Source organism: Aphelocoma coerulescens, chromosome 1 (assembly GCF_041296385.1).
Source record: "Aphelocoma coerulescens isolate FSJ_1873_10779 chromosome 1, UR_Acoe_1.0, whole genome shotgun sequence".
NCBI classification, from domain to species: Eukaryota; Metazoa; Chordata; class Aves; order Passeriformes; family Corvidae; genus Aphelocoma; species Aphelocoma coerulescens.
Window position 1 is genome coordinate 14,547,590 of NC_091013.1, and position 23,348 is coordinate 14,570,937.

Consider the following 23,348-nt stretch of genomic DNA (forward strand, 5'->3'; position numbering starts at 1 on the left):
AAATTCAGCAAATCATTGAGAAATTATGCAAATATGTTTTATTCTACACCTTATTAGCTGAAAACTGAAGTTGTTCCATAGTCCAACGTGAACTTAATATAAATATACAGACTCTAAAGCAGTGGTGGTCTTCAGAAGCAGTGGAGAGGAATTGCATTCAAACAGTTGAGAACACAAGTACATTAACTAGTGTCGTACCCTTACTGAAATAAAGCAAACTAAAATGGATGTGTTTAAATGAACCAGTTGATAAACAGGTTTTGTAGCATTATTGTATTTTCACTTCTATATTCAGTGTACAATAAAAATACAGACTTGAATTTTGTTGAGTTTTCATAGAAATTGGAAGTGCAACTAAAAAAGGAGTGAAAATAAAAAACACAGTCTATATTTTATTGCTGGAAAGTTTATCTCCAGAAAACAAACAAAAGTAAGAATTTTCTAGAACGCAGAAGATGGATATTCTGAGTGACTGCCAGCCCCAGAGTTCTGACTTGGGTAATTTGAGCAGATGCTTTGCCCATGGCAGAGAGGCAAAGTTTATCCTTGTTCCCATGAATTAAATTGTTGTGGACTGTGAAGTGTTACGTGGAGTGGTTGCGTTTTAAAAATAAAGGTATTCAGGATCAAAGATTTCCACTTTAAAATGGTTCAGGAGGTAGCACAGATACCGATACACATTTTACCCCTGCTTGGTTTTACTTAGAGCCAGATATTAAGCTGGAGCAGTGGCCAGAGCAGAATGCCCCGCAGTAACCACATGAGTGCACAGTGTCCACACGCTGTTATGGAGCAGTTCAGCTATCAGAGCTTCAGGGGTCACAGCTGAGGGGTGCAGCAGGGGAGGGCATGGGCGGACCTCAGCAGGGCAAGCATCAAAGATTGTTGGAAAAGGTTAAAGATCAATCATCATTCAAGAGTATCTAAGTCCATGCAAAAAGGTTAGACCGAAAAAATATACTCATAAGCAATACTACTAATTAAATATAATTTTTCAAGTAAATACCAAACCAAACCTGTTAATAATACAGTAATTAAGATATTACCAAATTCAGTTAGTGATTGAAATAATTTATCTGCTAATAATACAGTAATTAAGATATTATCAAATTCAATTAGTGATTTAATATGATAGGTATCTTTTTGTAGACATGGTAAATATATCTATCTTAAGATTAATTATCAGTATGTCTAATAATTAATCTCTTCAACTTTGATCTGTTATTGAAGTAGATATGTGATTATTCAGATGTTACCATAGAAGACACATTGCAAAATAGAAATAGAACTAGCCTGAACAGCACCATCAAAAACCCTGATGTTAGAGGGGTTTGCAGGGTTTCAGGGAAATTGTACCCAATTGCAGTTCATCACAGGCTCAGACCTAAAATCAGCTAAGATGTTGATTTTGTCGAGGAGAGGTTGTAAATTTTGTCAGTTTGAAGACACTACAATCAGAACCTGAATTGATTGGATAAGTGTTTGAGCCTCAGGGAAAGAAAATGGGGTTTTTAGATATGTTCTGAGTAGTCTTCATCTCTAGATGGTTGGGCATGGAGATGGGCTAAGGACAGGAAAGGACAGCTGGGATAAAACGTGACTCTGCAAATGGTTATGTGCCAGTGTAGCTTAAAGTGAAGGGGTGGTTTCACAGAGTACGTGAATGTTTCCAGAATGAGCCTCCAAGCCTAGCTTTATTTAAAGTACAGACTAGAATTTAAAGTACAGACTAGAATACATGAAAGAAGGAATCCACGGGTAAAGATGAAATAGATGGTTCATTAAGCACTTCTGCAGGGTAGGAGATTGCTTCTGGAGGAAATAGAGATCAGAATAAAGAAATATGAGACACAAAAGGAGACATACAGAGACTGGCACACTACAGAGATGTGTGTAGTATTGGTTGTAAAAGTATGAAGGAAAAATATGTTTATATGTTTTCATTATCTTACTAATATTACTGTATAAAAAAATCTCTGTATAGGGGAGAAACAGGTAATGGGAATTATGGAGATATGTTATATGTATGATCTTTTAAACTGAAACTCACACAAGAAAATAAAAAAATCCTTTCATCTTTGCTCTGCTTAAAAAACATAAGAGCAGAATGTTACACAATTTTATTGGTTTGGGTGTTTTCATGTTCCAATTACAGTATGAAACAGTCTAGCTTTATTTAAATAGAAATGAGGTCAAAATACTCTGTTAAGGTTCAGGATTTGTTTGCAGTATTTAACCTGGTTACCAAAAACACTTGCTGGAAAGGTGGGATTTCGATTCTTAAAACAAATGACATTTTTTCTAAAGTCACTACCCATATGAAAGCATAGGTAAAGGAGAAGCACAAGTGTTCCTAGAAACACGCCTTTACTAGATTATTCTGCAGAGTGTACAGTAGTCATACATGCTTTTTCAGCAGTAGTTTCATGGTGTTGGTCTATAGCAAAACAAATGATAGGTTTTTCTTATTTGCTGTCAGTTTGCAGCCTTTACCCATCTGTTAACTCTGTTAGGCAAATCTCAGCTGGAATTACATCTAAAAGAGGTTCCTCTAAAGCTGTTGCGCTCCAAGGAGAAGTAAGTATCAGACTTTAAAGAAAAGCAAAGGAAATGGTGAAACTTGAGACATGTGGCTTGAATATTATTCTGGAATACATTTCCAGAGGAATACTAGTTTCAGGCTTATACTACCCATTTTAGATTATGGTCTTGCTTGTATCCTCTGTAAGCATTTAGAAGTTATGAATGAGGAAAAGCATGGAAGATCTACTGGAGAACAGCTATTCAGCATTAGCTCTTATGTTGGGAGCCCTTTACAACTTTAAAAGTCTATACATGTAAGTGAGTTTACCTAAATTACAGGAAATAAAGGGCTTAGTCGGTGAAGGAGGAGAGCATAAAAGTGCATAATATCAAACAATTGTTTCAAGGCTTGGGGGATTTTTCTGCTTTAAATTACCTGTGAAGTTCCTATGGACACAATCCCCTTATTCTACTGCAGAATGCAAAATAAATAGAATAGTTTCAGTCTAACAGGTATTGTTTCATGCTTACTGAAATAAATGGACATGATAGCGTTAAACCTATCGACTTTTAACCCCAAACCTGTAGGGCAGCCTTAAACCCTAGGAAAAGAAGTGCCCTTAGCATGAACAAGTCAAAGTGAGGTAACAGTTTGAGACAAAGTAGTCTGTAGTTCATAATTTCATAGGCTGTTAAAGCCTGAAGCATTTGTGCTCATGGAAGCATAGATAGGGTTGGGTTGGGAGGGGCCTTAAAGACCATCTAGTTTCAGTCCCCCACCATGGGCAGGACACCTTCCCCTAGACCAGGCTGCTCAGGGCCCCATCCAGTTGGATTCATCTATGCATGTGTGATACTTGGCTGTTCTAACAATAGGAATGTCTTGCACAGGATGAACCGGTGAGGATATCCCCGTAAGTGTCCACTTGGACTGTACAGATGGCTGAAGCAGCTCCTGAATTGCTTCATCATGCAGCATGGTACTCAGTTAAACCAGCACTGATTTTGTTCTACCTCAAGGACAGAGGTGAGAAGCTTTGTGATTGCACAGCCCTGCACACAGTGGATAAACTAATTTTAAGTGGTGTCCCAGTACTACAAATCCACTCTGCCCCTTGTCAGCCAGAGCACCAGAACTATCCATGACGAAAGAGTGGGTTTGCCTTACAGAGACCACTTTATGTTAGGAGCCTAAGCTAAGAACATTTCCTTCCTTACTAATAAAAATAAATAGTTTGAGAGTTGGCTGCAATAAAGCTGTGAACATCTTCATGGATACTCTAGTCAGAGCATAAAGATAATGGCCAGCACCTCACCAAGAGCTGGTGGGCAAAGGAAACACAGAGCAGTCTGCAGTTCTCAAAAGTAATTTCCAAGACAAATTATTTTCAAGCATCACTTTTAGTTCCAGATCTTGAGAACTGAACTGTGCTTTGAAGAGCCACCCCTGTGTTGCACAGCCAGAGGAGACAGAGTGAAACAGCTTAATACAGTTTATTTTTCCAGACTTGTTTCTATCCTTGTATAGAAGATACTGCCTGTCCACAACTCTAATTCATATGGGTGTAAAGTGAGATGTGACGATTTTAAAAACTCCTTCATGTAATTTCCTAGGAGAAACACTTTTTAGTCCTGGAGATCTGATACTTTATTGGAAAACATCAATGCCCAGTGGAGCAGTGGGAGGAATTGTCTTTCTGTGCTAACACTGAATTCTTTTGGCAATTTCTCTCTGAAAATCTGCAGTATTTGTATGGCAGAGGCCTCAGATAATTGAAGAATGTTCCTGTAGCAGATTTGATTTAATAAAAATAAGGTTCAATAGAGGTCATGTTTGACTACTTGATGGGTAGGTATAACTAGTAGATTTATTCATGTGTTCACCATAGAGAGCATTCCTTCTTAATGCCCTTATTTTTTTCAGACCTTTGGAGCTGTGAAAAGGTAAGGATTTTTTCCTTATGACTCTTGAGAACTAAGGAAAGTGCCCTGATATTGATTCAAACTTTGAAAATCTTCACACCCATGATTTAACCATCTTTGTCTTTTATTTTCTGTTCAGCAGGTACAAACCAAAGATAGCAACTGATAAATCACATATAATTCAGCAGGTTGGTGCAGTTGTCCTTGAGTTTGGTAATTTTTTATCTAAAGGCAATAATTTTTTATAATGTCCTTGAAATTCTGCTCCTGCCCATTTCCTATCTTACTTGTTCTGGGTGCATCTTTCTACCAGACAGATCTTTCATGTCTCAAACATGTATTTCTTTCCTCTCAATATGCCATTCAGATGAGAAATCATCAGAATTTAGTCACTGTTCTCTTTGTTAGACTAGAGATGATTGTGCTAACAGAGGGACCATAGCTGCAATTTTTTGTCATGGTTTATTACAAAAGATAAATAAATTACTTTCTGTGGTGCTGAGTCCCCAGGTCCTCTGGTGTATCTGTACCTAGTTCTCATATGTATCTCTGGGTTGAGTCAACAGCAAAATGCCTTGCTGCAGTCAGGTAAGGTCTTAATCTGACAAAATATACTAGTGCACAGCTGATGATCAACTGATGGGGATGGGCATCATCAAAATAAGTGTGTGATGGGATTGAAAAAGATAGTACATGATTACTTGAATTATTCTGATTTGTGAAAACAATTAGTAGTCTCTCTGTTAAAAGTTCAGACGGTGATTGTCAGTTCCTATTTTGTCAAAATTGCTTGCTGAGAACAGTATCTCATGGTGCAGTGTCATGCTTTTGTTTCTTTTCCAAATAATTGTGAATCGTTACAGTAGACAGGATGTTTACAAAAATCAGCATGTAATTTAAATTTCATATTCAAAATCTGCCATTAGCCTTGCTCTTTCTTATGTTATCAGCTCTGCCAGATACACTGGTTAAAGCTGAAACAAATTTGTTGCTTGTACATCATCATCATCATCATCGTCATCATCATTATGATCATCATCATATTTCAGTTACCAAAAACATTTAGGTAACTAGAAGTTTTACACAATACAAAGGAACAGAGAGTATGGCTTTTGGGTAATAGTGGTCAAAGCTATGATGTTCTAGAATTTGTATGGGTTATATTCATAGGGCAGTTTTCAGAAGTTACTACAAATTCGTAGATGATGCTAACAACACTATTAATGATTCTGTAACTCTGAAATTCAGAGCAAGGTCACTGCGCGCCTTTAACGAGACCATCTCCTTAATACAAGACTAATTATTTCTCTATGGAACAGTCTGTGATAATAATCATCATGCTTTCCTGTGGAAAAGAAAGAGAGCATGCTGGTATTTAATTATTATTTAGTAGCCTAGAAATGCCACAGAAACAAAATAAGCTATTTTAAATTTGTATTTTATTGATTTCCTGCTTATTAGACAAACATTTTTGCATGCTATTTTATGTCATTCATTATTTAAATAACTTGATGTTATTGTTGTTGGCATAACTATACAAGTAGAAACTCAAGAGCAAGTTCTTGATTTTTTTCTTGATATTAAGAAATAAAGATTGGGCAAAATGGAGAGAAGTAAACAACCAGTAGATGATACTTCCTCAAACAATTTTTCTTCTGACAAAATCACTGAGGTTTGATACTCTTTCTGCAAGCTAGGATTCGAAGTTGTTTTCTGTTAAAACCAAGCATAGGAATGGTTTGTGATGCCTGGGAAAATTGGTAGCTCCACTGTATTTTAAATTTCTGTAGTTCTGTCTGACTGCATGTGACTGGGTGCCATTGCTAAAAGGCTCTGCCTTTTATCAAGCCTATGTGCCAAGTCATTGTTGCATGGATGCATTTTTACTAAGGGGAGAGAGCCCAAAAATACAAATAAAATCTGAGTGAATTAGAAAATGGTGGTGAGTTTGGGGTTTTTTTCACTATCCTCTGCATTAGTCCTCTGATAAATCTGTCTGATAGCAGGTTTCTTGTTTTAGATCTTAGTCAGTAATTTAGGTGTGTTGAATGAAAAGAATAGTTATACTGGTTACACTGCAACTTTGGTTTTCATATTCTTTATCAAAAAATTCAAATGAATGTAAAGATAGGAATTAATTAGCCAAATATTTAGTATCGTGGACCCACTATTCTTACCTGATAAAAAACTGTAATTTATGTAGTCAAGATTAAGACAGAGAAGCAAAGTTTTGCATTGCTAAAGGTCTATAATATCTTGCTACTACATGGTAATTTAAAGCAAAACTCCAGAAATATATTTTTTAGCTTTTTACTTTAAAGAAGTCTTACTTCAAGTGAGCTGAGGTTGTGACTTCTTATGTGTGGACTTGAATTTTCAACTGTATTACACTGTTTGCATTCCACTAAAACGTTGTGGGCTACAATAGAAAAAAATTCTTTTGGGATGCTCAGGGAAGTTTTGTCTGTGCTCATGAGGTTTCTCAAAAAGCAAAACATTTACGTAAGTGTATTAAGTAGTGACAGGTTTAAAAAACAGTTCTGACATTATGCAGTGAAATATCTCAGTGGAGAAGCAAGACACATACACATTTCTGTTAACCATCAGCTTCACTTTCAAAACTAGTAAGTTGTGCCAGGAAGCATATTAATTAGACAAGCTTCTACCAATGCCACAGAAGTCTATTTTTAACTATATTGGGATTTTATACTTCACATAAATGCATTTCTACTATGTCTGTTGTATCTCTGTACACAAGACATAATAATTTTATGCCATGTGTGTCAATGTACAAGGCCTAACTTGCCAGACAATCCATCATCTGAAATGCACTTATGCCTCATTATTTACTTACAAGTTCATCTGCTGTGTGTATTTAACAGATGACTCTGCAAGTCATGGGGCTGTGCATCCTAGAGGTTATTCAACGGCAATGATATGCTGCAAAATAATGCTGAGTGACTATTTTCCCCTTCAAAATCTACTCAGATCTGCATTTTATGATATTAGTGATAAAATTTGAGTTTACTCCTTTTATCTCCACAATTTAATACAATTCAGGTGTGATGGTTACTGGGTGTTAGGTAGGTGACAGACTCTTTTCCTGTTTACACATCACTAAGACTATTACTTGTCACTGCTATGAAAATTTTTTGAAGGGAGCAGTGTTGAGCTGGTATTTCTTAGGCATATTTGCAAGCTGAAGATTGTAAAATCTAAACAATGGCCTACCTTTGCTAAATTAACAACACATGGAAAAAAGAACTCTGTGTTCAAGAGCTAGTTTGTAATATTACTATTGTAATATAAACTGAAATAAGGTACAAGACCATGTTACAAAAACACATTGCCTCTTCCATTGCCTTCTGGTACTTTTGTTGTAAACATGAACCTTCAGAAGGAGATATGTAAAGTCACTCACCTGATTCTGGCTTTGTTTTAATGTGGTCTCGACCACTTGGAAGGCAGGCCCTTAGACTGACTGCAGATGCCTCTATTCTAGCCAAAGAACAGCTCTGTGAGCCCTGTTGCGACCTCCACCACGTTTCAAGTGCAGTAGTCCTCTCATGCCTCAAAGTGTTTGACAACAGCCATAATCGGCCTTACTGAGGAATAGTCCAAGGGGTCTCCTTGGACTGAGCTTATTGCTATATGTACATCCATCAGTCCTGACCTACACAAATGCATGTTATGCACCTAGTTCTGAGTTGTCCATCTGGTTGTGGTGGCTTGGGAAGGGGGTGGCTATAAGGAGTCAGCAATCTCCCAGGACAAGTCATCAGCTTTATCAGCTTCCAGATAACAGCATTTTTGGGAAAGAGGGCAGTGGAGAGTGAGTCAGGCTTAATGAAGCAGCCTGCTTGGTCATCTTCCTCTCTGAGATACTTGAAATGAAAAGAGTCAGTGATCAAATGAGTTAAAGTCAAGGGAGATCCTCTCTGAAATCACTATCCCAGCCATGAGTTGTTACAACTAGTTGCCACCCAGGGGGACCTTGACAGGCTTGAGAGATGAGCCTGTGCAAACCTACTGAAGTTCAGCAAGGCCAGGTGTAAGGACCTGAATTGGAGCAATCCTAAGCACAAGTATAGGCTGGATGAGTGGATTGAGAGCAGCCCTGGGAAGAAAGGCTTGGGGGTGTTTGCAGGCAAAAAGCTCAGTATGACTTGGCAATGTGCCCTTGCAATGTGCCCTTGCCCTTGCAGCCCAGAAAAGGCAAGCACATCCTGGGATGCATCAAAAAGGGTGTGACCAGCAGACTGAGGAGGTGATTCTCCTGCTCTACTCTGCTCTTGTGATATCCCACCTGGAGCACTACATACAGGTCTGGAGTGCCCAGCATAAGAAAGATGTGGACCTGTTGGAACAAGTCCACGGAAGAGTCTCTAAGTTGATCAGTGAGCTAAAGCACCTCTTTCATGAAGACAGGCTGAGAGAATTTGACCTGTTTGGCTTGGAGAAGAGAAGGCTGTGGTGTGACCTTCTAGCAGCCTTTCAGTACATAAAGTTGGCTACAAGAGGAGAGGGCTGGAGAGGGACTTTTCACAAGGGCTTGTAGTGATAGGACAAGGGGGAATGGCTTCAAACTGAAGGAGTGCAGGTTTAGATTAGGTATTAGGAAGATGTTGTTTGCTGTGAAGGTGGAGAGGCACTGGGACAGGTTGAGAGGTTGTGGACTCCCTATCTCTGGAGGTGTTCAAGACCAGGCTGGATGGTCTTGATGAGTAACATGGTCTAGTGGAAGGTTCCCTGCACAGGGCAGGGGTGTTGGAGCTAGATGATCTTTAAGGTTCCTTCCAAAGCAACTCCTATGATTCTGTGATTCTTTGATAAATGTCTTTAGCACTAATTTTGAAAGTTGTTGTTCTCCTGAAAGTGGCAAGTAGCAGTAGCAAGTGGCTAGTACAGTATTGCTCATAAGGATGCTGCTCTTGTCAGCATTACTGGTGTGGTTCTGGTGGAGAACAGGTACAGCAGCGGAGTGAGGACGAGGGAAATTCATTCTTGTGAAGATGCACAGATGACCAGGAATCTGTGCTTCTGGAAGTAGAAACCTCAGGATATGCCCCACACACAACTTTTGAGATCTCCATCAATAGCCCTCACTAAGACAATACTCCAGCCAGCACGAGCACAACTGTGTGATTCACACACACACACACACACACACACACACGCACTCTTCCTTTGGCTTTTTTCATCCCCATGCCTACAGGCTCACCAGCTGGTCGCTATGGCCTCGCATGCTCTGGAGCCCTCCCCTGTGAGCAGGGCTGTCCTGCATGGGGGAAGGCTCTGCCAGCACCCCAGGGCAGCTGCTGTGTGAGCTTGCTCCCAAAGCAGCAGCAATACGGTCACGTTGGTGTGTCATTCACCTCCCCTAGATAGTTCCTCCGAGGTGACTTCTTCATAATTACGTCTCCATAATTATTTCCTTCTCCAGTGTGGCGTAGGCAGGCACACACTGCCCCAAATGCCATGGGAGGAGTTGTGCATTACCTACTACCGCTGTATGCCTGGCACTTGGGAAAAGCCTGGAATGACAGGGAGAGGGAGGGCAGGAAAAGGACCTAAAGGTGTGTTCCTTCAACACCGCCTGCTTGACAGTTGAGCCCTGCTTTACCATGGTCAAGTGCCACAGGGGACCAAGTTACAGGGTGAATCAAACTCTATATTTAGGAAGAACAACTGGAAGCTATGACAGGAATTCCCTTTTACACTTCGCTCCTCTGCTGAGTCCCGCTCCAGCCTGGAGCAGCACTCAGTGCCGTCCAGGCTGAAAGCATCGGAGCTATTTCAGACACATTAAAAGGGTCACAGTCAATACCTCAGCTGGTAGAAGAAGGTACCTCTTTCAGCATCAAAAGGAGGTGTGCATACTCACTTGACGGTTTGGAACTTTTTTTGTATAAGTAAATAAATTAGCTAATCTTGAAGGGGTCAATTAAAGTCTTGAAAGACCCTTATGAAAACTCTTTAGTAAGTGCTCTGAGTTTACTACAATAGTTGCGGGTTTCTGCCTATTTTAATGTCTCGTGCAGTGTTTCAGAGTATTCAGAGCAGATTGCTATTGCTTCATAGTCTGTGGGGATCTTTAAAGATTTTGAACAGAAAGTCACTTAAATACCTCGTGATTCATAGGAACTGTGTATGAGCTTGAATACTGTAGTACATAGGAAGATGATTGTTGTTTTCTCTATGTTTGTTATAGTTAGTGAAATATTACATTATGGTTTTGATGTAAGAGAGGTTTCTTTCACTATTCTTAACAGGCAACTGTAGCGAAGATTATTGTGATGTATTACAGAAAATGTGACCACATTTGTCTAGAGCTTACAGTAAGTTTTCATGTAACAGGCTGAAAGCTGCAGGGTAGGGGTTTCTATTCTTTCATTGTACTGGCTGGATAGTGTAGTTCCTGTCAAAGCCTTTTAATAAGATAATACACTGCAGTTCTGTCTCCAAAATACCCATTGTGCTTGATGCCGTGCATGTGGCAGGGGGAGAGGACAGTTTCCAGCTGGGGCAGGGGGAGGGCTCTTGCTGTTGTCTGTGTACATCTCTTGTGTGCATTACAAAAGATGGCATTATGATATCTCATCGTATTTAAAGCAAATTGAATAAATCAGCTTATTATCTTGCTGCAGCCCTGTCAGAAATTATTTTTAGCAGAGAGACAGAAGATAGGTTCCTTTGTTTTACAAAGTTTTGCTCCAAAACACTCATTTATTTCACTGCAGTAGTCCTATATTTCACAAGTAGTCCTGCTCATGAGTACTTTCACTGCAAATCAAGGGAATTTGCAAGGGAAGTCTGCCATAAACCAGCTCCAGATTGAGCTAACATTGCCACTGCTTTCTAAGTTTGGCTCAGCATGCAGCCCATAAAAGGTAAAAGGTAAGGTGTGGGGTGGCCAAAAAGACACCGGGGAATACAGGCTGCCTGTCTGCGTTTCTCTGCTTGCCAGAGATGTGAAATCCTGTTGTGGAAATAAGGGTGAAGTGGGATTTTTTCAAGTTTGCGGAGCTGATTGGAATACCAGAAATAACTTAATACAATCAGTGCAGCACTCTTGACTCTCTCTGAGACACATGGTGAAAGAACAAAGGAATTTATAAAAATTATCTAATCACTTCTGTAATGGATACTTCTGTAATCTAAGGTCTATTTTCCTGTGATTGATGGTCAGTATTGCTCTGTAAGGAAATTCAGGGAAGGGAGGCAAGGGGAAAGAGCCAGAGATCTATTTTTACTCAGTAGTGTGCTGTTGTCCTGATTTCTCTGGCGGTAATGAGGACAGCACGGTCTGGTAGGAAAATCACCTCCTCCAAAAGCAGTCCTACACAATTGTATCATGCATCCATCTTTAGGAACTGGTGTCTGATTGCAGTAATTTTGAACACTGACTGCTTATGAACCCAGAGCACCTCGCTGAGGAGCACTACTGCTGTGCTTGTTTTAAAGCTGAGGTTCAGGGTAAATCCTTGCCATTTATCTCTAAGTGGCCCAAGAGGCTTGTATGGCTGTTTTTGCAATGCACGGGCATGCAAGATGAAGTTCATCTTAGCAAGAATTTCTTTGTAACAGTGCTTGGGAAGTAGTTCCACTGTGTTTTAAAATGTTTAATGTTGTTTTTCCTGTGCTTTTGTTTCCATTTTTCATTCTGATTAGAAAGATGAAAAGTTGATAAGAAAAATTAATTGAACATTCAGTATTATGAGTCCTATCTTCCCAATCATTTGGGGGATTGTTTTTTGTTTATTTTGGAATACGGTCACTGGTCAACAGAACAGTTATTTATACGCATATAAAGATTTTCAAAAAGAAAGGAGTGTAGTAAATCCTTTTGTGTTTCTGAAATTTGTTTGAATTTTGTCATGAAGGTCAGTGGCCGAGATTGCATCCCCTAAAGTGAATTCTAAAGTGTTTTAAACTCCCTCTCATTTTGAGATTGTATATGTAAAACCACAATATAAAACTCATTGAAAGAATGCTGGTTTTATTTTGCACAGTGGGATTTTTTCTGATTTATTAATTCAGTGGAAGCAATTTAAACCCAAAACAATTTATGACCATGATTGTCCTCTGATGGAATGCTATGTTGGTTTGGACAGCACTTTTTGCACCTGAGGGTGTGATCAGAGGGAGACCTCTAATGGCAGGTCATTTGTACTTTTAATTCTGCTCAGCACTGTACACAGATTTAAAACCGATGTGAGAATATGCAGGAGAGGGTCTTCCAGTCAGTCCCAGCAATACAATCAGGCTCATATTCCAAGTTGAAGCCAACCTACAATTAATCTTTTTTTTTTTTTTTTTTTTGATACTGCCTCATGTGATAGTTACACTCTTTGGAGTACCCAAGTCTTTGACACACTTTAAATTTCTCAGTGTAATTTTACTATTCTCTCCTATATCATTTATTTCTATTCTCATTACTTCCCTTCCTATCTCAGGTTAAATACAGTATAAAAAATGTGCTGTAGTTTGTGGTGATCAGTGAATTAATTTCTCTGGTGAAATAATTTCTCAGCTTTTAGAATTACTACCTTACTTTATATTATAGTAGCTAAATAACTAGACTTTGATGAAAGTCTAGTCCAGTTAAAATCTAACTTCCCAGTGAGAGAATAAAAGGCTAAGATGGTGTTTCAAATAATCTGCTAATAAAATTTCTTTCTTTTTACTTTGATGTATTTCCATTTGCTATTGTATATTAATACTGTATCAGTCCATATTTCTCCACCTGCACAAAATTATATGGAAAAATATGTTATTTTTGATCTTATTGCTAAAGAAAATTGATGAATCTATATGATCTAAAGCTTTGAGGAGGGGCTACTTTGTGCACTAGCAATTGTCAAGGAGAATTTTTCCATTTGACCATCTTGATCACTTTCAGTCCACAGGTATTAAAGGTTTGCAAGGATTTGTGAGTCAGAAAATGGTTATGTCTGCATTTATCAATACTTCCTAACAAGTTATGCTTTATTTTATTTATGCTTAAACTGAAAGTTCTAATAATTCCCACATACATACTGTGACAGGGCTAATCATACATTGTCTATCCTCAAATGCTTCCCTTAATTCTTACTCATTTTACAGTGCTGTTAAGGTTTGAGAGATTCCTTATCTCTACTCATTATTGTTTTTAATGTGAAAGAGATAGCTTCATTTGTGGCTATGAAAGATTAATTGGAGAAGCTCAGGTGTTCTGTCTCCTTCTGATATTCAGAAGGAATAACTAAGCAACTTGGAAACTGAGATGGAAACAGGAGCTGGGCAGATGAAATGGATGCCTGTCAAGAGGCAGCGTGGGTTAAGTTCTAGCTTATCTTCCATAGCTATCAGAATGTCAGAGCCTGTAACACTTTCCAATTTTGCTTGCAGGGATAAGCCTCTGTCATAAAAATGTCAAAACAACCAGCATCACATGTCAAAGCCATTCAGGTAAGAGACAGTATTTATGTTTTTAATATAATGAAATGATAGATCTCAATCTCCATTGCTTGGCAGACTGCATTTTTACTTGGACAAAGCACCATAGGAGTCCTAGCTGGGGTTATTCTGTTAAAGTGAAAAACTTAGTAGACATGAAAGCACTGAAAAAGTGTGACCTGGAGATCATCATTTGTTCTGAGCTGATAAAAAAACTGGATCAGGTAAGTTCATTAATCACTTGTTTGCACAGTCTTTCCAGTGTTAGGTTATGCCTATTGGAGGATCATCTAAGCAAAACATGGTAATGCATCTGCATAACTGTTAAGTTAAAATAATTCCTGTAACCATTAGATTTTCCACAAAGCTGATGTAATACTGGGAGAATTATAGGCTAAAAAGATGGCATGGGTATGGTGAAGTTTTTTATGTCTACATTCCTTAAGGAGAAAACCCCTCAACTTTGAATAATTAAGAAGCATTTTATTTAAAAGCCAAAGTAAAATGAGAGAAATGTTGATCTTTTAATTTGAAAGATTCTTGTTTCTCACAAACCTCTTCAATGGTATATGATTATAAGGATGAAGTAGATTGTTGCATACTTGTAAAATAAACAGCTAGAGAATTATCCCAACATCATAATGAAGTAGTGTCATGAAGAATGTGTTTAGTTCATGTTATCAATGATTCTTGTCAAGAGGCCAAAATGTCTTCTGAACTGAAGAGTCTTACAGAGTTCTCATGTATTTCGTAAAATGCACTTCCAGAGAAATTTTGCCATGAGTTCAGTTGCCTTACCTAAGAAACACAAAATGGAATTTCTAAAGTCTGCTCTGTTCTCTGTTGCCTTGAGATAATACTAATGCAAAGATCGGAGTATCAAGATTAATTACCCAGGGGCTAGGCAGCATACTGAAGATGCAAGGCACTGAAAAAATGCAGATTCTCTTTATCATCATCAATTCTACTGAAACAGGCATGCAAACTACTGTACTCTAATTCTGTAGAAATTAGAAAAATTTTGCCATTTTGCCAGAATATTGATTTCACTCAGTTCAAATTTTCATGTCTCTTTTACAGTGGCTATAGAAATGTTTGTATGACTAATGAAAATATATAGACATTTGATAGCTCAAAAATATTTATTTCCATTTTACATTTAAACTCCATAGGCACATACAAACATTTTTAAGGAATTAATTGGTTTACATTTTTTTCTTAAAGATGTAATGATAGGCTGCATTTTATTTTTAGGATGACTTTCCAACTTCTAAATGTAAACAATGTTCCTAGGTTGTTCATTTAAAAATGCTTTAAATTTAAGCACTAAGTTTAATATTTTAAGAAAATTTAATTTTTATGAAGGTAATTTGAATCATGAGAAAAAATTACAGCACAAATTTTAAAATATATCTATTAAGCATTTTGTCAAAGGTGATTCTAGTAGGGAGACTTGCACTTGAATTGATGCTTTTTACGCTTTGAGCACTCTAAGAACAAAATGTCGCATTACTTTTTTACACTGTGATTCATATATTATGATCCTTTGCTATTGTGTGGTGGTATAATAGGACTGATGTGCCCTGGAGAATGTACATCATGCTGCAGCAATGGGAATGTAATGGCACCTAACTAACTGAAGCATTTCTGGTGTTCTGTGTCTGAAATGTCTTTTTTCTGACTGTATGAGATGTAGACAAAAATGTTCACTTGCCAATAGCTACTAGATGTGTGAGAGTTAAAGGCAGCAACTGGTTCCCAAGAGTAGTACCAAAGTACTGTTAATTCCTTTAAACAACTGCTGACCTCCTGATACCTTAGGTTTTAACTTTCATATTTTTCAAATCCTGTGCTGCCCAGTGTGTAACTCTGAAGTTTCTTGTAGCCTGTTAATTTCTGCTCTCTCATGCTAGGTAGACATAACAAAGCCTCTCCAGGCTTGCTCTCCAAGGACACTCAGGCCATCCTAGGCCCAAGAAGTATAAACCAAAAGCCTCTAAAGGGGGGGAAAGCTTGGGGAAATTACATCATTAACTGAAGCTTTAATTGGAGAATTAACCCTGATATGCAAATGAACCAAACCTATAAAAGTGGGAAGAACTCCTGACTTGGGGTCCATCTTGGGGTCCATCTTGGCAAAAACCTCTCACCCCCCAGGGGGTACCTTTGAAGGCCTTTCAAATAAATACCTACCTTTATTTGCGTACTCCTGTCTAGTCTCTGTTTCTACAAGGCCTCTTAAGGCATCGCTCCCCTTCTCAGTGTGTAAAAGGCTGTGAACAGCTCTGACTGAAAATTATTCTATCTTTAAACACTCTTGGCTTTCCCCAGACGTAAGGCTGAGGAGATTCCTGGGGTTTTTGTTGCTGTTGTTTTGGTTGGTTGTTTCTGGATTTCATTCAGTTTTCTCTACAGCTTCTTTCTTTATTCTTTCTTTCTCTTTCTTTCTCTTTCTCTTTCTCTTTCTCTTTCTCTTTCTCTTTCTCTTTCTCTTTCTCTTTCTCTTTCTCTTTCTCTTTCTCTTCTTTCTTTCTTTCTTTCTTTCTTTCTTTCTTTCTTTCTTTCTTTCTTTCTTTCTTTCTTTCTTTCTTTCTCTCTCTTTCTCTCTCTCTTTCTCTCTCTTTCTCTCTTTCTTTCTTCCTTTCTTTTTCTTTTCTTTCTTTTCTTTCTGTCTTTTTCTCTCTTTCTCTCTCTCTCTTTCCTTTTTTTAAATTTTTTTTAAATTAAATATGTCTATACAAAAGTGTCTTTCCAGATTACTCAGTCATCCATCTGGACAGCCAGGAATGGCTGTGATGCTATGAACGACTTACCCATAACAGTCCTCAAGTCATGCACAGCTTCATCAGTTGTAGCCTAATCTGAACACCCTCTCTCTATTAAACAGAAAGAAGAACACACAAAAAAATTCTCTAAATACCAGTTAGAGAATAGCAATATATTAGTATGTCATTTTTACAGGTATTTTTCCTTTGGTTTATTCAGAATGACCCTGGTAGAGTACATCAGTGCACATACCTACCTACTCATTACAAGAACTGCAATGGCACACAATATGGTAGGCCTTTCGAACAAAGGAAGAGGCAAACTCAGTCGTTTTCATAAGTAGGATGGTTAAACATAACAATCAGACCTAGAAAGTCTGTCTAAAGCAAATATAATTTAGGATTTCAGAAGTCTGGAACAGAAAATTTCCTATTTAGCATTTTACTGGAGGGAGATCCCCAGGGGTTATATCTCCATCTCAGCTTGCAGGCGACAAAAGCCTTGAAACGTATTTTTAAAACAAAATTGTGAACTTGTGCTGATCACAGCATGAGTCTTTGCAGAACTATGCTGGTGTACAGAATTTGGCCCACTCATTACACAGCTGCTCGTCTGAGAGACAGAACCAGCATTGGATTAAGAGAGATTTGCAGCTCAGGACTTTGGTACCTCTGCTCAGAATTGTTTGGAAATGTCATACTTTCATTTTATACTGGAAATATTTTAATTTACAGAATATGTTATCAGATCCAGACAGTTTTTAACTATGTCTCAAAGGATGCTCATTTTACCAAGTTATTATGTCATGACTGTGTATTTCTTGCCCTCACTCTGACATGAATGTCCTTACTGCAGATAACAAAGTGCAAACTGCTTTTGTGTGACACAGATTACTGGGAAAGTGCTGAAGCAGACCAAAGAGTGGTTTATTGAATTTAATTAGCAGCCTGGAACTTAGAGGTTCATTTTTGTTTTCTGAACCACTTTTAGTCACATTGAGCTGTCAATCATGGTGGGACATGCAAGGGCTGTAGTGTGCCATGGGGGGCTGGCTTCTGCTTTGACTATCTCCAAGGGGAAGGAATGTCCAAGTTCAGGATGAGCACCAAAAGGAGAGATATCTCTTAAATTTTCAACTCTGCAAACTTGTATGACCATGCTAGCTGTAATTTGCAGAGAAGTTTCCAGTCCAAATATTGAAGCTGTCTGGAGATACCAGCACTTGGCGGGGCAGTAACTTAAAATTAGAAATGGCAAAGCTGGTTTTTTCCACCCATAAATGAAATGATGAGTTAAGAACTGTGAGACTGAAAATGCCCTTTTTCCTGGGAACTTATGAAGTGCAGGTGAAAAGTTTCATGATATCTAAACTAATGCTCAGTGAAAAAGGTTTATGAAACAAATACCTGGTTTCCTGTAACCCTGCAGTTATTTGGCAGCCCTGCTGAAATTACAGCATCATCTTGCATAAATAAGATAATGGGAAACAGGTAAGTAGAATACAGGGAAAAGTACTCATTTCTTGGCAGATGGATTCTTAATTTGCTTGTCATTTGATTACAGCTGTCAGAACAGTTGTTACTGAAAACCGTGGGCTGTTTTCCTGTGGTTGCCCAAGTGGGGCATGATCTGCAAGACCATAACTTGAGCAGAAGGACGAGATTATTCATCTCCATTTAGTGCAGATCAGTCAGATGGTAAAGGACAAGAACAGAGCTCGCTGTTAGAAGGTTCTCTGCTTCTGCTCCGTAGCATTACCAATTCACCCCCTGGTTTTACCAGTGGGAGCCATGGTATTTTGATGACATTTCCTAGGAGCAGCTTCTCTTCTGAGATCACGAGATAAGAATAAGTATAAACTGTGCATTTAGTTGATCATGCCGTTTGACTTTTAAAATAATCTGGGCTGGGTCACATTTGGAAATGGATACTTTCCAGATGTTCTTTCCTAAGCAGTGTTTTGTGCCATTCTATTCCCCAAAATCTTTATTTTTAAGATATCTATTATCAGCCCCAGTTACATTATGGCTACTGGCTTTCTGCCCTAGTTAAAAGATCAGATTGATGCAGTTGTGTGGGTATCATTCTGGAGGAAGTTTGCTGAAGCCAGGGACCAGTTGTCTGCCCAGTGTTGGAGCTGGTTCAACTATTCGCAGTTTGTAGCACCCGTGGGTAAATTTTGTTGGTAAAATCACATTTTAAACACTTATGGCTTAAGCTGACTCAGGGCAGGCTCCCCTTCTAAGCTACCTGTGATTAAGTGAGGTGAAAACTGGTGTCATTGGAGAATGGATAGTGGTCCAGTGATCAGGTGTTATTGAAAGATTTGTGTGATTTACACTTAAATGTTGCTTTTGGCACTCTCTTTCTGTTTGACCTTGACCAAACTGAAGCAGACCCAGGTGCCTAAAGACGCTTTAGTGTCCAGTACTCATTTTTTTAAAGTCCAGTGAAATCAGGAAACATTAGTCTAAAATGCAGTACTTCACTTTCTAGTTTGTTTTTTACTTTCTGTCTTTAGAATGGAGATGAAAGCACTTCTCTTTCCCAGGAGTGGTGTGATGTGCATACATTGAAGGCATAAGTGCTTGGAAACCATGATAATGTCTATCTGCTTGTCCCACTCCTTTCAAGTTTTGCTATTTATCAACTGTATCTTTATTTATCAGTCACTATTATATACATCACAATTTCCTTCTCACAGGCTAACATTAACATCCCAATGGGAGCATTTCGACCTGGTGCAGGCCACCCTCATAAAAGAAAAGAATTTACACCTGAAGAAGTGGAGGAGGTAAGCAAAAAAGATTTTTTGATTTTTTTTTTCCAAGGCGAATCCCTGCCATGAAATGGAAGAAAGCTTTTAAAGTGATCTTAAAGCTCTGCATACCAATCTTAGGTACCACAGTTGAACATGCACTGATATTTCATGGAAATAAATGGCCACTTACTAACACTTCATGTATAAATAGTTCTGCTTTGGGTGCCAAGGAACCTATAGGAATATAAACTGTTTCAAAGGTGTGTAGCTCTGCTTCCACAGCGGGATAATACCTGCTGTCAGGAGAGAGAGTCAGGATTTCCCTAGCAGCATTTGTCTAGATAGGACCTGGTGAGATACAGCAGGAAAAGCTGTAGCAAGGCTTTGGAAGACTTTGCTGCTACCTGCCACCCTGTGGTGTGATTTATTGTTACAGCTTTACAGTTTTGGAACAGGTTTTCAAACACAACGCTTTTTGGAAGGTTTATCAACAAGAAGAAATTGCATGTGAAGACACTTGCAAGTTAAAACAGAAATTCTGAGCCCACTTGCCTGTCCAGGAGTGAAAATACTCCATTTTAGACTGAATTCTGCATTTTCATGTTTGTATTTTACAGGGAATGTTTAGCACTGAGTTTTGAATATTAAAATCCAATTTATACTTTAACTAACATTGATCACAAAGGTTATGAGTAAACACAGATATCATATTTCTGGATGATATTAAAGTATCGTATTTATCATTAACTTTTATAATAAATGAGATGTAAAACCAACAGTGGAAGAAAAGGTAGTGGGAGATACTCCAAACAAGATAAAAAAGATGGGTGCTCCTGGTTTCCTGGCCAGTTTGCTTATTTTGGATTCGTAATCCCCACATGAGAACTCATCCTGCTGGGCCAGAGCTCCCAATTCTCCTCACAGCCAAGGGTAGGAAAGGCTATGTAGGAGCTAATTCTTCATTTTCTCTCTCAGTCAGATTTTTTTTTTTTGCCATATTTTGATATAAACAGTGCTCTGTTTACAGAGAACTTTCCTGTAGTAATCAAACCTAGGCTGACTTAGCTCTTAAGATTTAAAAAAAACAGACATACAAAATGACCTTGAACATATATTGTGGCTTTTTCCATTGGAAAGAAATCAAAGCATATTCTCTGTGCAGTAATTAAACTGGTGAAGGAGTGCATATTATTAAGCAGAAACTAATATAGCATGTGTGAATTCTAGTAGTGTTTGAGAACTAAAATAAATGACTGGTGCTGATAATTACATTTGTTTGGGTAATTGAATGTTGCTTTGCTTCTCAGCTACATGAATACTATATGTAAGACAGATGTCATGGAAGTTCTTGGCCCAGGTTTTATGGCCAATACTCAACCAAACCAATGGGAGTAATCACTACAGAAACAGGTCTTGTTACAGGACTAGAATACAAATGCTACCAGTGAGCTTGTCATTTCAGTTGTCTCATCTTGTTAGGTTTTGCCATATAGGTCATGATTTTTCAGAGCAGTTTTAGACAAATGCACCTTTTGCTAACAGTGAGTAATATTTTCCACTGTATTTTAAAGCCTTGACAAAGGAGATGAGTGGAATATGGATCTTACTCACAGCGGTGGTGAAGTCAGGTGGGAATGTGTATTTTTGAAGATCAGTGGAGCAAACATGTTAACATGAAAAGAAATGGAGGGTGGGAATTACAGAAAATAACTCTTCTTCAGTCAGAGCATTCCCATGCTTGTATTTGTTAACCCTTGTTGTATATCTAAGTCACTCTTCAGGCTTCCTTCCATAAAACTGAAGGCCATAGTCTAATCTCAGCTGTGCATTGCACATGGAGTGAGTGATATAGGGAGGGGTGAAGTCATAAATAGCACAGACCTGATGTTGGAAGAGAAAGCTGAGCACAAAGTCTCCAAAACATGGGCAAAGCTTGCACCATTTGTTCCACAAGAGGAATGGTATTGCACATGACTTGAAATGGTATTTTTTACATAGTATCTGCTATGTACTAATAAGAACTATGGGGTTGAGGGAGTGCTTGTTTGCCCTGATTATTCAGATTACCTAGGAAAACTGTCAAAGGAAACAGTACAAGCTCATGGCATCTTTGACTACTGATACAATTTTGTGCATCCTTCCAAACAGCTTCTGTATCAGTTTACTCACTCTCCTGCTGTGCTTTGCTACTGTTTCAGGATGTTAGATCAGACATATATATCAGACAGTACATACAGTACCTGGGGCTCAATTACTGGCTGGGATTTGAAATTATCTAGCAAAAACAATAGTAAAATATATTATTAGTGTTATCTTGTATTAATTAATAGTGTATTGGCTAAAATGTGAGAAAAGATAATACAAGTTTACCAAGCCAAGAAATGTAATTATCACTTCAGTTTCTGTATGTATAGTGGTCTTAAGAAAGTCCTTAAAGATCAGATAGGAAAAAAATGTCAGTTTTCTACAATACCTTGTTTGTTTGCTAGTTGATATTGCAAACTCTTCTTCCTGATTAGCATGTAGTCCATTAGTCAACAGAGAAAAAAAAGAGGGGTTTACTGGCCAATAATATTTGACAAGTAATGTTGGAATCTAAAAAATGAAGTTAAATATTAAGAATTCACTGTTCACAGTTATTACAGCTTTTCAAAAAGGGTGGCTAATAAATCTAAATAGTGGTTGAACTCCAAAAAGTCCATCGAAAATGAAAAAATATTTTCCTCATGAAATTATTTACAATAAAATATAAATTAATCTCTAAATGTACTTGATTCCTCATGTATGCCAGCTTTATAAGATACACAGCAAGCTGGAACAACAGTAAACTCCTGTCTGGAAATCTACTCCTGAAAAACATAACCCAGTCTAGAAATGGTCTAAAATACCTGTTCTACTCACCTAGAAGCAATAGTACAGCTGAGGAAGTACCAGGGGCTGAAATGCTCTGGTCCATTGGGAAATTATCTGAGTTGCTCACTATTGTGTAAGTGCTGTTATTTAACTTGTATTCTTACAGGGTCAGCAGAATAGCCATGCAGCACTACCCTAATTCAAACATAAAATGGCAAAAATCCTTCTGGTCTTGCAACTGAGGTCATGAAAAGTTAAATTTCAACTCATGTTGATCTTTCATGGAGTTTTTGTGGTACATAACTTACTATCATAGCTCTTCCCCAGAGCTGCAGATGTGCATAATGGTTTTCCTCTCCAACTGTCTGGCAACTGTGAAATTCTCAAAGGAATTAGATGACAAAAATGGTTCTACCTTTTTGTCATCTAAAATATGAAGGACTTGGAGTTGCCTTTAATTCTCCAGTCAGTTATTTTCTGCTAATGGTCTGGCACTGTAAATTCTTACCCATTCTTATCCACATTCCTCTACACTGAGCATCTTCTATTCTTTTGAGAATGTTTTTAGACATTTTAGACAAAAAACAACAAAATAACTTATTTCTTCCTGCCTCCACCCCAGTTCCCACTGGGATTGCCTTTAGTATAAAAACATCCTTTCCTGTTTTTCAAATAACTGATCTATGCTCATGTTCAAGAGATTGCTGTTGCAGCAGGAAGGTCACTGTGTCCTTTTGTGCAGAATGTTCCTGCTTCAACAGAGGAGGAGAAAGAGAAGAAACGCCTCCCAGGAGCTAAGAAACTTCCAGGTCCTGCTGTCAACTTGTCAGAGATTCAGAACATAAAGAGTGAGCTGAAATATGTCCCCAAAGCTGAACAGTAGCTGGAAGAAGCAGGTGAGTGAAAGAGAGATTCTTTGCATGGCTCTAGGAGTAGTAGGCTGATCCAGAAACCTAAGTAAAAAGATGGCTTTTCAATTACTTCAATGGACCTGGAGTTGCACCCCCTAATTCAAAGACAAAATATAAGAAGCCATAATCCTTGGGATTTTCTGTTATTTCAAACATTGGTCATGTTGGAGACT

The 23,348-nt window shown here is 38.2% G+C and overlaps 1 protein-coding gene across 6 annotated transcripts in view; it reads left to right on the top strand.

Moving 5' to 3' along the window:
• The first annotated feature begins 10,169 nt into the window (after positions 1-10,169).
• Positions 10,170-23,348, top strand: part of SMPX (small muscle protein X-linked) — a 40,833-nt gene continuing 27,654 nt past the window's right edge. For 4 of the 6 annotated variants that reach the window (XM_068999868.1, XM_068999917.1, XM_068999808.1 and 1 more), the window contains exons 1-4: positions 10,170-10,316; positions 13,837-13,896; positions 19,355-19,444; positions 23,007-23,160. In XM_068999868.1, the coding sequence (XP_068855969.1) occupies positions 13,858-13,896; positions 19,355-19,444; positions 23,007-23,147 (270 nt within the window). In that variant the 5' untranslated portion in view covers positions 10,170-10,316; positions 13,837-13,857 and the 3' untranslated portion in view covers positions 23,148-23,160. Of the gene's footprint in view, positions 10,337-13,836; positions 13,897-19,354; positions 19,445-23,006; positions 23,161-23,348 lie in introns of all 6 variants that reach the window. The other 2 variants (XM_068999947.1, XM_068999668.1) reach the window with 2 other exon arrangements.